The sequence below is a fragment of the Sturnira hondurensis genome, unplaced genomic scaffold, assembly GCF_014824575.4.
Source record: "Sturnira hondurensis isolate 20B ecotype Veracruz unplaced genomic scaffold, ASM1482457v3 Scaffold0017436, whole genome shotgun sequence".
Classification (NCBI taxonomy): domain Eukaryota; kingdom Metazoa; phylum Chordata; class Mammalia; order Chiroptera; family Phyllostomidae; genus Sturnira; species Sturnira hondurensis.
Window position 1 is genome coordinate 19,019,803 of NW_028090067.1, and position 14,869 is coordinate 19,034,671.

Below are 14,869 nucleotides of genomic sequence, written 5' to 3' on the forward strand. Positions count from 1 at the left end.
TAAGAAAAACCATTTTCAAGAATCAGGATTTGTAGAGGACTGTTTTTCTTGTTTCTCCATTTCTCCATGTTTGTGGCATTTCTTAATGGGGGCCAGGTAAAAATACTTGCCCGGAACTGGCCATCCTTTGAGGGACTCGTTTAGCTTTGTCTAGACCAGCAGTTGGGGGCTGCTTTTCAGGCCCGTATCATCTCTTCAGCTGAAGGGTCTGGAGGAGTGGTAGTCAAAAATTTTATCATAAAATTAATCTAACTCAAGAGTATTTGATTTCGTTTCAAAAGTGCCGTTGCAGTCTTTGCTGACCTACAAGTTGCTTTTCTTATTGCTGGAAGGTTTCAAAAATTCTTTGAAATTGAGGCAAAGTGCATACATAGATAGTCTGACTTCTAAAACGGAAAAGCTTTCATAATAAAAATTGGGGAAATAACATGTAAAATATTAATTACCGTGCTTGCTTTAACTGCACACAAGGATGATACATACATTCATCAAGTCTTTTGTGGGCGGAGTGCCAGGGGAATGCTTTTTAAGTGTTGACTAAATTGCATACTCTTAGCAAAGTCTGGTATTGAAAAAGGATAAACAGATTTGATACTGAACCTTAAGACTGATACTAATAATTTTACCTTGGTTACTTCTGAACTTTTAACCTCTCTATTCCTAGGGTTGCCATCTACCAGGCTTGGCACTTTTCTAGAGAATCGTGTGAATGACTTTCTGAGGCGACAAAATCACCCTGAGTCAGGAGAAGTCACTGTTCGTGTAGTTCATGCTTCTGACAAAACTGTGGAGGTCAAACCAGGCATGAAAGCAAGGTATGTGGTGCTGTTCCCCTTTTTCCTCTTGTGGATCCACAGTTGCTCATACCTGGGTTATTCTTGATGATTCTAATCTGAATGAGATGTGGTTTTTCCTTCCAATCTGGATTGTGCAGGTTTGTGGACAGTGGAGAGATGGCAGAATCCTTTCCCTATCGAACCAAAGCCCTCTTTGCCTTTGAGGAGATTGATGGTGTGGACTTGTGCTTCTTTGGCATGCACGTTCAGGAGTATGGCTCGGACTGCCCTCCACCCAACCAGAGGTAGGCTTCACTACGGCTGCCTTCCAATGTGTCCGGGGTTTGCAACTAGGTGAAAAGGCGAAGTGAGCAGCACCTGATGTACTCGGTTGGAAATGCAAATTCTTCAAGTGTTGAAGTAAAACCAAAATCACAAAGTACTGCTCAATACTGCTTTTTCATAGCGTGAGTAAGAAGGAAAGAGTTATGAATAGCAGCCTGGAATGGGAAACCCAGGCTCACTCTTTTTTTTTTTTTTTTTTTTTTTTTCAGAAAATGGGCTTACCTCTAAATGGTGTTTAAGTACCTTGCTGAGACTATGTTAATGAAAGTCATGCAAGTAAAGTAGANTGAAAAGGCGAAGTGAGCAGCACCTGATGTACTCGGTTGGAAATGCAAATTCTTCAAGTGTTGAAGTAAAACCAAAATCACAAAGTACTGCTCAATACTGCTTTTTCATAGCGTGAGTAAGAAGGAAAGAGTTATGAATAGCAGCCTGGAATGGGAAACCCAGGCTCACTCTTTTTTTTTTTTTCAGAAAATGGGCTTACCTCTAAATGGTGTTTAAGTACCTTGCTGAGACTACGTTAATGAAAGTCATGCAAGTAAAGTAGAGTATGGTTTAGAATTTGTTTCCAAAATAGTTAAAGGCCAGTATAAGAATGCCACCAGAATACTTTTGGGTCCATATGTATTGACTGATAATACTGTGTTTCAGGCACTGCTGGGTTCTGAGACTATACTAGAGCCATAGGTTCATTAAACTCCCTCAAAGGGTTCACAGTCTAGTCCTTTAACTTACTGTAACACCATGTTGACCAGGAGAGCGAAAAGCACAGAAGAGAGAGGGTGTGTTTTTAGCCGTGTTGATAACTCACGTGATCTGACTTGGTTTCTTTCTCCCCACTTGGTACAGGAGAGTGTATATATCATACCTCGATAGTGTTCATTTCTTCCGTCCAAAATGCTTGAGGACTGCAGTCTACTATGAAATCCTGATTGGATATTTGGAATACGTCAAGAAATTAGGGTAAGCATGTTGATAAGAAATGCCATTTTTTAAAATTACTGATTCAGAGTTATTACCACTGTGGTAAGACACAGGTTAAAATATGCAAATATGTGACTTTTGGTTTTGTTTTTTTTCCTCGGCTTTGTTTTCCATCTAGTAGAACTATAACCTTAATTTTGTTGGAGATCTTTTGATGTTACACCCATCTCAGATTAATTTTATTTTGTTCATTTAAGAAGCTTGATTTGAAGGTTGATTAGTACTCATTTGGAGCCAGAACCTTGACCTTTGCATTTGATCCTTTTCACCTGGATATTGAAAGAAAAACAAAGATCTGGAGATAATAAAAATGTGTCAGACTGGTTCCTTGCCTTCTTTAAGCTATGTATGTGCTTAAGAATATTGACACCTCACCTCACAGGTTATTCTTAACAATGTGCATTTTATTTAGTGTTCATGTTGAAATGGATCCATTTTCCTTTTCATTGTCATTATGTGCAAATTTGGGGGTTTGGGATGCTCCAAAAATAACTGGATTCCAAGAAGCCTCTAAGAAGTAGTCAGTGTGAGAGCCATTGTTAGTACTATGGGTTATGCCTAGTTCTGGCCTGAAAATTTTGATTTGATAATTGGATTGTATACTTTATGTTGTCTTTGGGGGAAGTTACTGTTTCTTTACTGACTTCACCTTGTAGTTTAAAGTGTAGCGTTCTCTCCTTAGCTTAGATTGAATGATCATTTCTCTTGAATGTTCCTTCTCTTTGTGTTGTTAGTTATACCACAGGGCATATTTGGGCATGTCCCCCCAGCGAAGGGGACGACTATATCTTCCATTGCCATCCTCCTGACCAGAAGATACCCAAGCCCAAGCGCCTGCAGGAGTGGTACAAAAAGATGCTGGATAAGTCTGTGTCCGAGAGGATCGTGCACGACTACAAGGTCAGGACGAGTTGTGGGGGGGGAGTGGGGATTTCCTGAGCCTCCAGCTCTGTGTTCTGTCACTTGACAGTCTTAAAAATCTTTCCTTCTCCTTCCGTGTAATTTATAAAATTATGCTAATTTGGTAAAATGTTTTTATTTTGCCTGAATTATTAAGATGAAGTACACTTGACAAAATGTTTATTGCTAAATCTAGTCAGTTGAGTATTATTGGTGTAAATTTTTTTTTTCTATAGTCAGTCTTTTTTAAAGGAAAATTAGCCTTTCAAAGAGTCTTAGACCAACAAATTTCTGTTTTAAAGGTATGACTAATAAAAATGTATTCTTGATAGCCATTTTCATTGTAAGTTATCCATAAAAAGAACCTGAACTGCTGAATTTTTTAGCCTTTTTTTTTTTTCATTGTTGAAGTATAGTTTTCTGCCCTTTACCCCCATCTCATCCCACCTCCTGAACTGCTGAATTTCTTACCTGTTTTTATTCTTGGAGGGGAGACCATCAGCTGGGTGTTTCCCTGGCAGCACAGCAGATCACTCTACAGCCATACAGTTTCCAGTAGTTATAGTTTGACGTGTCGAACAGGTTTCTCAGTGAAAGCGCTGGAGTTCTAAGGTTGGGTGCTAGGCAGGTGAGCCTCGCATTGTGCTGCCTTTGTCATCAGGAGTGGTAAAGGCCATGTGTGAATGAATGATGATGCCTCTACCATTGGTCCTGGCACGATCACTTGGTTATACAAAGGCAGCTTCCTGCCTCTGTGGTAGGGGAAAGGCAAAAACCAGAAATACTGGCTTAAAACGGCCTTTTTTACTGTTTATGGTACTAAATGCCTTCTCAGACATGGTGCTTAGATTCAACATCCCTACCACCATTTTAGGAGACGTTTTAATCCTTGGTGTTTCATGTATCCTATTAGCTGTGACTGCTCCTATATAGTGTAAATGCTTTTTTTTAATAGAAATTTCTATTTGTACATGGATATTTTCACAGGATATTTTTAAACAAGCTACTGAAGATCGATTAACAAGTGCAAAGGAATTGCCCTACTTTGAAGGTGATTTTTGGCCCAATGTTCTGGAAGAGAGCATTAAGGAACTGGAACAGGAGGAGGAAGAGAGGAAGCGAGAGGAAAACACCAGCAATGAAAGCACAGATGTAAGGGCTTTTCATTTTCCTCTCCGACTTCTACCTTGATTCTTGTCTGTAATCCAGAAGTGAGTTTAAACTTCAGCTTGGTCTTAAAGCTCTTAGGTGTAAAAGAGCTCTTTAAATTGGGCAAGAAGTGTTAGCTACGTTACTAAGGTTCTACTTTTGTGGTTTTAAACCTTTTTAGCATCAAAACACCTTTGTAAATAGAATCCTGATTTCCAGTATGGAAACAGAAAGGAAACTCTGAATATTAGTTTCTGTAAAGGTCCAGATGTGGACATTTTGGGCCTTGCCATATATCGTCTTTTTTATTTTTAACACACTTAAGTGGAATGACAAAACTGATATTTCTCTCTGCGTTTCTTTCTCTAAAATTAATAAATATATATATTTAAAAAGAACTCTTTATAGCCTTGTCATTTTAAATTCATTGATAGTTTGAAAGGAGGCCCATAAAATTCTAGAATGTGAGTGGAAACAAATGACTCCAAGTCCTCGGCTCTCCACTTCCATGCACCCTTCACTGCCACACACTGCCACACACTGCCACCCTTCCCATCCTCAGTTCCAGGATAAGCTTGTTTGATCTGAGGGGTTTCCAAACTACAGTGCTCTTCTGGTCACAGGGCTGAGGTTGCCGTGGTCTTAATGAAGGGTCTTAGTGTAGGGATTCTTCACTAGGAGGTAACTAGTATTTTAAACAGCAGCTTAAAAATAAAGAGGGTGAGCAGAGAGCAGTTGGTGGAAGGTACAATATGAACTCTAGTTTCAAAGAAACAGGTCTTTTTGCCATTATTTGTATTACTCAAATCACTTCCTAACAAAACATTTTCTCTCTCCTTTGTGCTATCCTGCAGGTGACAAAGGGAGACAGCAAAAATGCTAAGAAGAAGAACAATAAGAAAACCAGCAAAAACAAGAGCAGCCTGAGTAGGGGCAACAAGAAGAAGCCAGGCATGCCCAACGTGTCCAATGACCTCTCGCAGAAACTGTACGCCACCATGGAGAAACACAAAGAGGTAAGGCGGAGCCTCCAAGAGTGGGCAAAAAGCAGGTTGGTGCTTACGATCTAAGCACCACACTGGAAATTCAGAAGGAAGGCATCACTTGAATAAGAATGGAGAGGGTGGCTAGAGTAGGTGCTCGACACAGGAAGTGATACAGTCTCTTTGATTTGCACCCATTATAAATATAGACAGTGGTGGGTTGTTGCTCACATCATCCTGGACTGCAGTGTACAGTGGTGGTCCCATAAGAGTATAATGAAGCTGAACAGTTCCTGTCACCTATCAGTGTCACAGCTGTTATGTCACGTATAACACAGCACATCACTTACAGTGTGGGTAGTGCTGGTGTAAACAAACCTAAGGTTCTGCTAGTCAGAAAGTATAGCACATAACCATTACAGTAGTAGGTAATACGAGGTCTGTCCAGAAGGTATCCAGCTATGTAATAAGAAAAAGAGACATTTATTGAAGAACATACAAGATATAAGAGACATTGTACATAGGACAGTGACGCCTCAGTCCCCTTCAGAGTAGGCACCTTGGAACCTCACACAGTTGTCCCAATCACCAGCAGCTTCCCCGTTGTATTTTCTTGAATCTCCTCAAAGGTCTGAAATCTTTTCCCTTTCAGAGGTGATTGTGGTCTTGGGAAAAGCCAGAAGTCACAGGGCACCAAATCTGGGCTGTAAGGGGTTGGGTCACCTGGGTGATTTGATGTTTTGGAAGAGGTGGGGGGACTCTGTACCATACATGATGCACGAGAAGATGCATTGTTGTGATGAAGCTGCCAACCACCAGAGGCCCACAGTTGGGGCCCTCTGAATTGTCCGAGTAGTTTCCACAGAAGAATGTTCAAGCTTAATGCAAAATTTGATCCAGATGAATTGCTCTACTCATTCAGTCATTTTGAATGCAACAGCCACACTCAGTGGCATCTACCGTCCCCACTGACCAGTACAATGAAGTTATCGTTGTTCACACATACACATTGCAGTCGACTCTTCTTGGCTGCCAGGTTACATTAATGTTGAAGGTTACATTAATGTTGAACAAACTGTTCTTGTTAAATTAACAGTGGCTGGGCTTTCTCTGAACAGACCTTTTGTGTACCAACTGTCCTTGCGTGGTGACTTTCGCCTAATGACACATTTTGTAGAACCTTTCCCAGTTGCAAAGCAGCACATGACTGTGGATTTTGAAACCGTGAGCATAGTGTATCTGTGGGTATATTGTCCATTGTACAGGAGATGGGCTGTTGGATATATTTGCTGTTCTGTTTGAATTTTTATTTATTTTTTTAAGCCTCGGGGTTTCTTTTTTTCTTTTTTTAAGATTTTATTTATTTATTTATCTTTTAGAGGGGCAGGGAAGGAGAGAGGAAGAGAAATATCCATGTGTGGTTGCTTCTTGTGTGCCCCGTGCTGGGAACTGGCCTGCAACCCAGGCATGTGCCCTGACTGGGAATCAAACCGAGATCCTGTGGTTCGCAGGCCCGCGCTCAATCCACTGAGCTACACCAGCCAGGGTGCTCTTCTGTTTTAAACCAAGCTCCTTAGGATGCCATTGGTCATTCCAGTTTTTTAAAACAGAACTTAGGCAAAACCAATTAATAAAAATGTTGACCATTGGCCTTCCTGAAAGTGAATTGAGAAGTGGAGAGAATTGAAGAAAACTTAAACTTTTGTTAACTATATTTGTAACCTCTTCTCAAAAAGTTAAAACTGAATTATTTCATTATTTATCTATTTGTTGCTGTGGGGTGTGTTGGGGCTTGTTTCCTTGCAACATCATCTGATTGGTGAGATGAGAAGTCTTAAAGGGTGATTCATGCCCAGTTTTGAACATCTCAGTTGGACTCTGTTCAGACATCACAATCAAGTTCTTAAGAAGTGGTGTGGAGAGGGAGCTGAATGAAGGCTTAAGTGTGGCATTAGAACCAAATTAATGAAGCAGTCTCTGGGAGAGAAGTAGTCATGGCAGAGCCCTTTTTCAGAGTTGTTTCTTATAATGGTGCTGAACCTAGTAAATGTTTTCTGAGGGTTGTTTTTCATATGCCAGTGCTCTGCCCCTGCCTTTACTATCAAAGCCTAACAAACTAAGGACAGCAGGCTGGCTTACAGCGATGGAGGCCTAACTCTGTTACCTCGGCCATGCCAGTGAGATGGAAGGCTTCCTCCGTTCTCGTGGGCACCTCACTTGGATAATAATCATTGGCTATTTAGAGTGATGTGTAGGTTACGTAACAGCAATTGGGAAAGGCCCTAGTGTGATGGGTTTTTCTTAAATAATGGATATGTTTGTGACTTTGTTTAATCTGAAGATGTAGGTATAAGTCACCTGTTAGGAAAAAGACAATGTGGTGTCAGTTTTAGGTTAATTTCAGGTATCATACCTGGGGAGTGACATAGAGTGGAACAGTTATGGTGGCTGCCATTAGAGGGGCGGCTTTGGTGAAGATTTGTTTGGGACTCACCAGAAGGTTTTTGTGTGCCTCTGTCTTGAATGAGTTAGGCATTCACCACTTGTCTCGTCAGTGCCTCTGTGTCACATTTTCAGGTGCACTTTCTGGCTTTATCAGTGCTTCCAGTGAGCCACGGCCCGAGACCCAGTATTCCTTAGAAGGTCAAACACCCATCCCCAAGTCCTCCCTTGATGCTTTTAACTTCTGGCATCTGTTTTATATGTGTCTGTATTCAGTGTGTGCTCTCCTGTCCTGTGTTCTTTTTCTAGAAATGTATCTTATCTTAAAAGACTCTTGTTTTATTATGCAAACATTGCTTCCCAAGTATATTTGAAGACTTATTGCAGTATGCACAGGTTTTCAGTCTCTGAAAAACTGCTAGAATATAGAGGGCGGTATAGCACTTGCTTATAACATCCTGATCTCGTGAAGGTACCATTTTATATTTTATTAGGTTACTAAGAGTTTGTAGTTATACATGCATTGATTTCAAATACGTACTCATATATATCAGCTTCCCATTGCAGCTTTTCTACTAACGGATATTAGAATTAATGGTTATTGGGTGTCTTCAAACTTTGGTGAACAAAAGCTTTGCTGCTTCCACAGCAAGGAATAAGGTGGTTTTCCGGGGGGTGGGAGTTGTTTCTTTGGCTTTTCTTTTACCTTTCCTTCCCCTGCCAACTATTTTTTTTTTTCCAAACTTAAAGGAAACGTTGTGTGAAAGAGCCCTTTCCACACCCTTCATTTGGAGTCACCAGTTGTTAACATTTTGCTACATTTTCTGTATCTCCTCTGTTTCTCGGCCAGTACTTTCTAAGAAAGAAGACGGTTCCTGCATGGCCAGACTATGGTTTTGCTTTCAGGAAACTTAGCCCAGTGTGATCATCTCACGTCTGGTCCTAATGGGCTCCAGTCACAGGCTCCATTGTCACAGAGTCTGTGCCTTGACAATTTGCCATGCCTCAGTTCCTGGCCTTTCAGAGATCAGGCCAATTGTTTTTGAGAATTTCCCTCATTTTGGCTTTGTCTGATTATTTTCCCTTATTAGATTTAGATTAAACAACAGATTGCCTCTTAAAAAGTAGACCTCTCTGAAGCACAGTGTCCACTGTCCAAGAGCTGTACCTGACCTCTTCCATTCTTATTTTGAAGGAATTCTTGAAGGAGGTAGAAAAGATCAGATGTAGACTTTAGGCCTGTTGCAGTCTCAGAGAAGAGACCAGAGACACGTGAAGCAGGAGGGAGGGCTGTACCACTCACTCACTGTTTGTCGGCCTCACAGGCGTCCAGTCAGACTCACCTGTCTGCTATTACTGATCCAGCACCACGTGGTGCTCTGGTTCCAGAGTCAGAATGAGCACATCTGTTTTGCAGGTCTTCTTTGTCATCCGTCTCATCGCTGGCCCTGCCGCCAACTCCCTGCCTCCCATTGTGGATCCTGACCCTCTTATCCCCTGCGATCTGATGGATGGGCGGGATGCCTTTCTCACTCTTGCAAGAGACAAACATCTGGAGTTCTCATCCCTCCGAAGAGCCCAGTGGTCCACCATGTGCATGCTGGTGGAGCTGCACACCCAGAGCCAGGACCGCTTCGTCTACACCTGCAATGAATGCAAGCACCACGTGGAGACGCGCTGGCACTGCACTGTCTGCGAGGTAGGCCCCAGGTGGCAGGGAGGGGAGGCTGCTGAAGGGTGCGGAGTGCTAGTGGTGAGTGCTAGAAGGCAGGTAAGCACGGCCTGGCCTTGTATTTGAGTGGTAGAACTAAAGGGGCTTTTGAGCTCCAGCAGACATGTAAAATGTTTTTGGATGACTTTAACCTTGGGGAGTTGACCTGCACCTATATTCTGTTTTCCCAGGATTATGATTTGTGTATCACCTGCTATAACACTAAAAACCATGACCACAAAATGGAGAAACTAGGGCTTGGCTTAGATGATGAGAGCAACAACCAGCAGGCTGCAGCCACCCAGAGCCCAGGAGACTCTCGCCGCCTGAGCATCCAGCGCTGCATCCAGTCTCTGGTCCATGCCTGCCAGTGCCGAAATGCCAACTGTTCCTTGCCCTCCTGCCAGAAGATGAAAAGGGTTGTGCAGCACACCAAGGGTTGCAAACGGAAAACCAACGGAGGGTGCCCCATCTGCAAGCAGCTCATCGCCCTCTGCTGCTACCATGCCAAGCACTGCCAGGAGAACAAGTGCCCTGTGCCGTTCTGCCTAAACATCAAGCAAAAGCTCCGGCAACAGCAGCTGCAGCACCGGCTCCAGCAGGCCCAGATGCTCCGCAGAAGGATGGCCAGCATGCAGCGGACTGGTGTGGTAGGGCAGCAGCAGGGCCTGCCCTCCCCAACTCCTGCCACTCCAACCACGCCGACCAGCCAACAGCCCACCACCCCACAGACGCCCCAGCCCCAACCCCCCTCTCAGCCTCAGCCCACCCCTCCCAACAGCATGCCACCCTACTTGCCCAGGACTCAAGCTGCTGGCCCTGTGTCCCAGGGTAAAGCACCAGGCCAGGTGACCCCTCCAACCCCCCCTCAGACTGCTCAGCCACCCCTTCCAGGACCCCCACCTGCAGCAGTGGAAATGGCGATGCAGATTCAGAGGGCAGCTGAGACGCAGCGCCAGATGGCCCATGTGCAGATATTTCAAAGGCCAATCCAGCACCAGATGCCCCAGATGGCCCCAATGGCCCCCATGGGTATGAACCCACCTCCCATGGCCAGAGGTCCCAGTGGGCATTTGGAGCCAGGGATGGGCCCCGCTGGGATGCAGCAACAGCCACCATGGGCCCAAGGAGCATTGCCTCAGCCCCAGCAGCTACAGTCCGGGATGCCAAGGCCAGCCATGATGTCGGTGGCCCAACATGGTCAGCCCTTGAACATGGCTCCCCAACCAGGATTGGGCCAGGTCGGTGTGAGCCCTCTCAAACCAGGCACTGTGTCTCAACAAGCCTTACAAAACCTTTTGCGGACTCTCAGGTCTCCCAGCTCTCCCCTACAGCAGCAACAGGTGCTCAGTATCCTTCATGCCAATCCCCAGCTGTTGGCTGCATTCATCAAGCAGCGGGCTGCCAAGTATGCCAACTCAAATCCGCAACCCCTCCCTGGGCAGCCTGGCATGCCCCAGGGCCAGCCAGGGCTGCAGCCCCCTGCCATGCCAGGTCAGCAGGGGGTCCACTCCAATCCAGCCATGCAGAACATGAACCCCATGCAGGCCAGCGTCCAGAGGGCTGGCCTGCCCCAGCAGCAACCACAGCAGCAGCTCCAGCCACCCATGGGAGGGATGAGCCCTCAGGCTCAGCAGATGAACATGAATCACAACACCATGCCTTCACAGTTCCGAGACATCTTGAGACGACAACAGATGATGCAGCAGCAGCAACAGGGGGCAGGGCCAGGAATCGGCCCTGGGATGGCCAACCACAGCCAGTTCCAGCAACCCCAAGGAGTTGGCTATCCCCCGCAGCAGCAGCAGCAGCAGCAGCAGCAACGGATGCAGCATCACATGCAACAGATGCAACAAGGGAACATGGGACAGATGGGCCAGCTCCCCCAGGCCTTGGGACCCGAGGCAGGAGCCAGTCTGCAAGCCTATCAGCAACGACTCCTTCAGCAACAGATGGGGTCCCCTGCTCAGCCCAACCCCATGAGCCCGCAACAGCATATGCTCCCAAATCAGGCTCAGTCCCCACACCTACAAGGCCAGCAGATCCCTTCTTCTCTCTCCAATCAAGTGCGCTCTCCCCAGCCTGTCCCTTCTCCACGGCCGCAGTCTCAGCCCCCCCATTCCAGCCCTTCCCCAAGGATGCAGCCTCAGCCTTCTCCACACCACGTCTCCCCACAGACCAGTTCTCCACATCCGGGACTGGTGGCAGCCCAGGCCAACCCCATGGAACAAGGGCATTTTGCCAGCCCGGACCAGAATCCAATGCTTTCTCAGCTCACTAGCAATCCAGGCATGGCAAACCTCCATGGTGCAAGCGCCACAGACCTGGGACTCAGCACCGATAACTCGGACTTGACTTCAAACCTCTCACAGAGTACACTAGACATACACTAGAGACACCTTGTAGTATTTTGGGAGCAAAAAAATTATTTTCTCTTAACAAGACTGTTTTGTACTGAAAACAATTTTTTTGAATCTTTCTTAGCCTAAAAGACAATTTTCCTTGGAACACATAAGAACTGTGCAGTAGCTGTTTGTGGTTTAAAGCAAACATGCCAGATGAACCTGAGGGATAATAGAATACAAAGAATATATTTTTGTTATGGCTGGTTACCACCAGCCTTTTGCCCTTGTGTGTGTGGTTCAAGTGTGCACTGGGAGGGGGCCGAGGTCTGTGACGCCGCCCACGTGCTCCTGCCTTGCACCTCCAATAGGTTTTATTATTTTTTTTAAATTAATGAAAATATGTAATATTAATAGTTATTATTTACTGGTGCAGATGGTTGACATTTTTCCCTATTTTCCTCACTTTATCGAAGAGTAAAAAAAAAAGAACATTTCTAAAACCAGAGGACAAAGGGGGTTAATGTTACTTTAAAATTACATTCTATATATATATAAATATATATAAATATATATTAAAATACCAATTTTTTTTCTCTGGGTGCAAAGATGTTCATTCTTTTAAAAATGTAAAAAAAAAAAATCTCTTTCCTTCCTTCCAAGTCAACTTTTGTGCTCCAGAAAATTTTCTATTCCGTAAGTCTGAACGTAAAAACTTCAAGTATTAAAATAATTTGTACATGTAGGAAGAAAAATGACTTTTTCAAAATATACAGGGGCAGCTGCCAAATTGATGTATTATATACTGTGGTTCTGTTTCTCGGAAGAATTTTTTTCGTTATTTTTACATCTAACAAAGAAAAAAATTAAAAAGAGGGTAAGAAACGATTCCAGTGGGATGATTTTAACATGCAAAATGTCCCTGGGGTTTCTTCTTTGCTTGCTTTCTTCCTCCTTACCCTGCCCTCCCCACCCGACACACACACACACTTTCTGTAAAACTTGAAAATAGAAAGCAAAAACCCTCAACTGTTGTAAATCATGCAATTAAAATTGATTACTTATAAATATGAACTTTGGATCACTGTATAGACTGTTAAAATTGATTTCTTATTACCTATTGTTAAATAAACTGTGTGAGACAGCTAACTTCTTGTTGTCACATCTTTGTCTCAGAGGCATCGATTTAAGTCCCCGATGCATAGTGGTCAGAGAAAAAGCAAAAGCACTAACTTAGAGCTGCCCTATGTAGATGTACGAATTTGCGAATGGGCTTTGGTAAACGTCTCCGAAATTCAGAGAAAAACACTACTACAAGTAAAAGCCAGATGTCAATTTTATCGATCTGAATTGATACTAATTAGCCTTTAACATCTTGCCATGGGACCTTCTTACATGGTCCCCTGTCGATGACTTCATGGTCCTCCAATCGACCTTACCTTACAGTGATGAAAATGAGCACCTCAGTTACCCAGTTTCTTGAAATAGGAATACTTAAACCTAGGGCTACAATACATTTTTTCCTAAGTGCCAACCAAGAAGTTAGTGGGGGCGGAGAGGGATGAAGTAGGAAAGAAAAGTGTGGAAATAAGACCTGTGAAGCTGAGAGAAAGATTAGTGAGTCCAGTACTTCTCCAGCTATTAACAGATTACTGGTCCTCCCTCCAACTTCATATTAATTACATTGGTCATGAACAAGTTGAAAAATGAGAATACTGTTCACAAGCTGTTTTGCATCATTTGGTGGATCTTGTTTTGTCACAGAGCTTTACACTATACACAACAGTCTGCTGAGGGCCAGAGAGAAAACCCAGTAGAGTTACTCAAACGCCTTTTTTTACTATTTCATCAAAAATGACCACTATCTTTTTTTTCAGGATTTTTAAAATTTATTTATCTTTAGAGGGGAAGGGAAGGAGAGAGGGAGAGAAATACCAATGTATGGTTGTGTCTTGTGTGTCCCATGCTAGGAACTGGCCTGCAACCCAGGCATGTGCCCTGACTGGGAATCGAACTGCGATCCCTTGATTCGCAGGCCCGCGCTCAATCCACTGAGCTACACCAGCCAGGGCAAAATGGCCAGTATCTTAATGTGAAGTGAACTTAAACACTCATAAGTTTGTTGTTTTTTTTTTTAAAGGAGGGAGAAGGGCAAACAATGTGTGGATGCCCCTCACATGCCCCCTACTGGGGACCTGGCCTGCAACCCAGGCATGTGCCCTGACTGGGAATTGAACCTGTGACCCTTTGGTTCACAAGCCAGTGCTCAGTTCCCTGAGCTACACCAGCCAGAACTTTAGTATTTTTAGAGCCCACCCCAGAAAAGCTATCAAGCACACACCTACCTCAGGTCAATGGTCCAGCAGATGCACATGAAGCACCTACATTCAGTTCCAGGCCAGACAGCACACATGGACAGGATGTAGCGCTACCCTTAAGCAAGCCATTTGGAGATCCAGGAAAGATAGAATGATGCTGGAATGGAAAATGTTAGAAGATACTAGCAGGAACAAGATTCAGCAAGTAGCAGGGAAACCTGGCCAGTGAACACTGGGAGTTTCTGGAAAGGATAGTATGTCAACTGGACCTTGGAGGGGAAATGGATAGGAAAAAATGAAGGAGCAAGGAGAAACTTGGTCCAGAAGAGTGCAAGATAAGGTCCTGTTCAGAAAAGAGCTCAGATCCACTTGGCTGAGACCAGATTGTAGAAGAAGGCGCCTGTTACAGGGAGACCCGCCTTTTCCTTTCTGTTACTAGGGGTCCAAGATTGATCCGAGCCCCCAAAAGGGAACTTTTATACATTTTTATTTTAATTTTTATTAACTTATTTTTTATTTAGTTACTGTTCAAGTACAGTTTTCTGTCTTTTACCCCCATCCCAACCCACCCCCGCAGTGCTCCCCACCTCCCTCCCATTTCCACCCGTCTTTTACCCATTTTCAAGAAGTAAATTCCCAGCTGTTACAGCTCTAGCCTCTGACTAGACCTCAAGGTTGGAGCGTTAGACCACATTTCACTGCAATATTGTAAGGCACTGAAGGCCACACACTTCTGTAGGGAGGTGGAAGAAAACTGTGCTTGCCCAGACCAGAGGTAGTCCTAGGGAAGGACAACATACAGATGGTTCTAGAGTCGGATACAATAATCTGATCCCAAGTACTAGCCCAGTGAAAAAGCTGGGAAGAGCTAAAAGCCACAAGTCTCCAACTGGGCTGTTTCTAACCTCAAACCTGG

The 14,869-nt window shown here is 44.1% G+C and overlaps 1 protein-coding gene across 2 annotated transcripts in view; it reads left to right on the forward strand.

The window, feature by feature from the left end:
- The window catches only part of EP300 (EP300 lysine acetyltransferase), a 72,188-nt gene extending 59,404 nt beyond the window's left edge, over window positions 1–12,784 (forward strand). For both annotated transcript variants that reach the window (XM_037068433.1, XM_037068434.1), the window contains 8 exons: window positions 665–815; window positions 935–1,081; window positions 1,974–2,087; window positions 2,843–3,008; window positions 3,996–4,160; window positions 5,012–5,173; window positions 9,000–9,281; window positions 9,485–12,784. In XM_037068433.1, coding sequence (XP_036924328.1) covers window positions 665–815; window positions 935–1,081; window positions 1,974–2,087; window positions 2,843–3,008; window positions 3,996–4,160; window positions 5,012–5,173; window positions 9,000–9,281; window positions 9,485–11,686 — 3,389 coding nt within the window. In that variant the 3' untranslated portion in view covers window positions 11,687–12,784. The remainder of the gene's footprint in view (window positions 1–664; window positions 816–934; window positions 1,082–1,973; window positions 2,088–2,842; window positions 3,009–3,995; window positions 4,161–5,011; window positions 5,174–8,999; window positions 9,282–9,484) is intronic.
- Window positions 12,785–14,869: the final 2,085 nt, after the last annotated feature.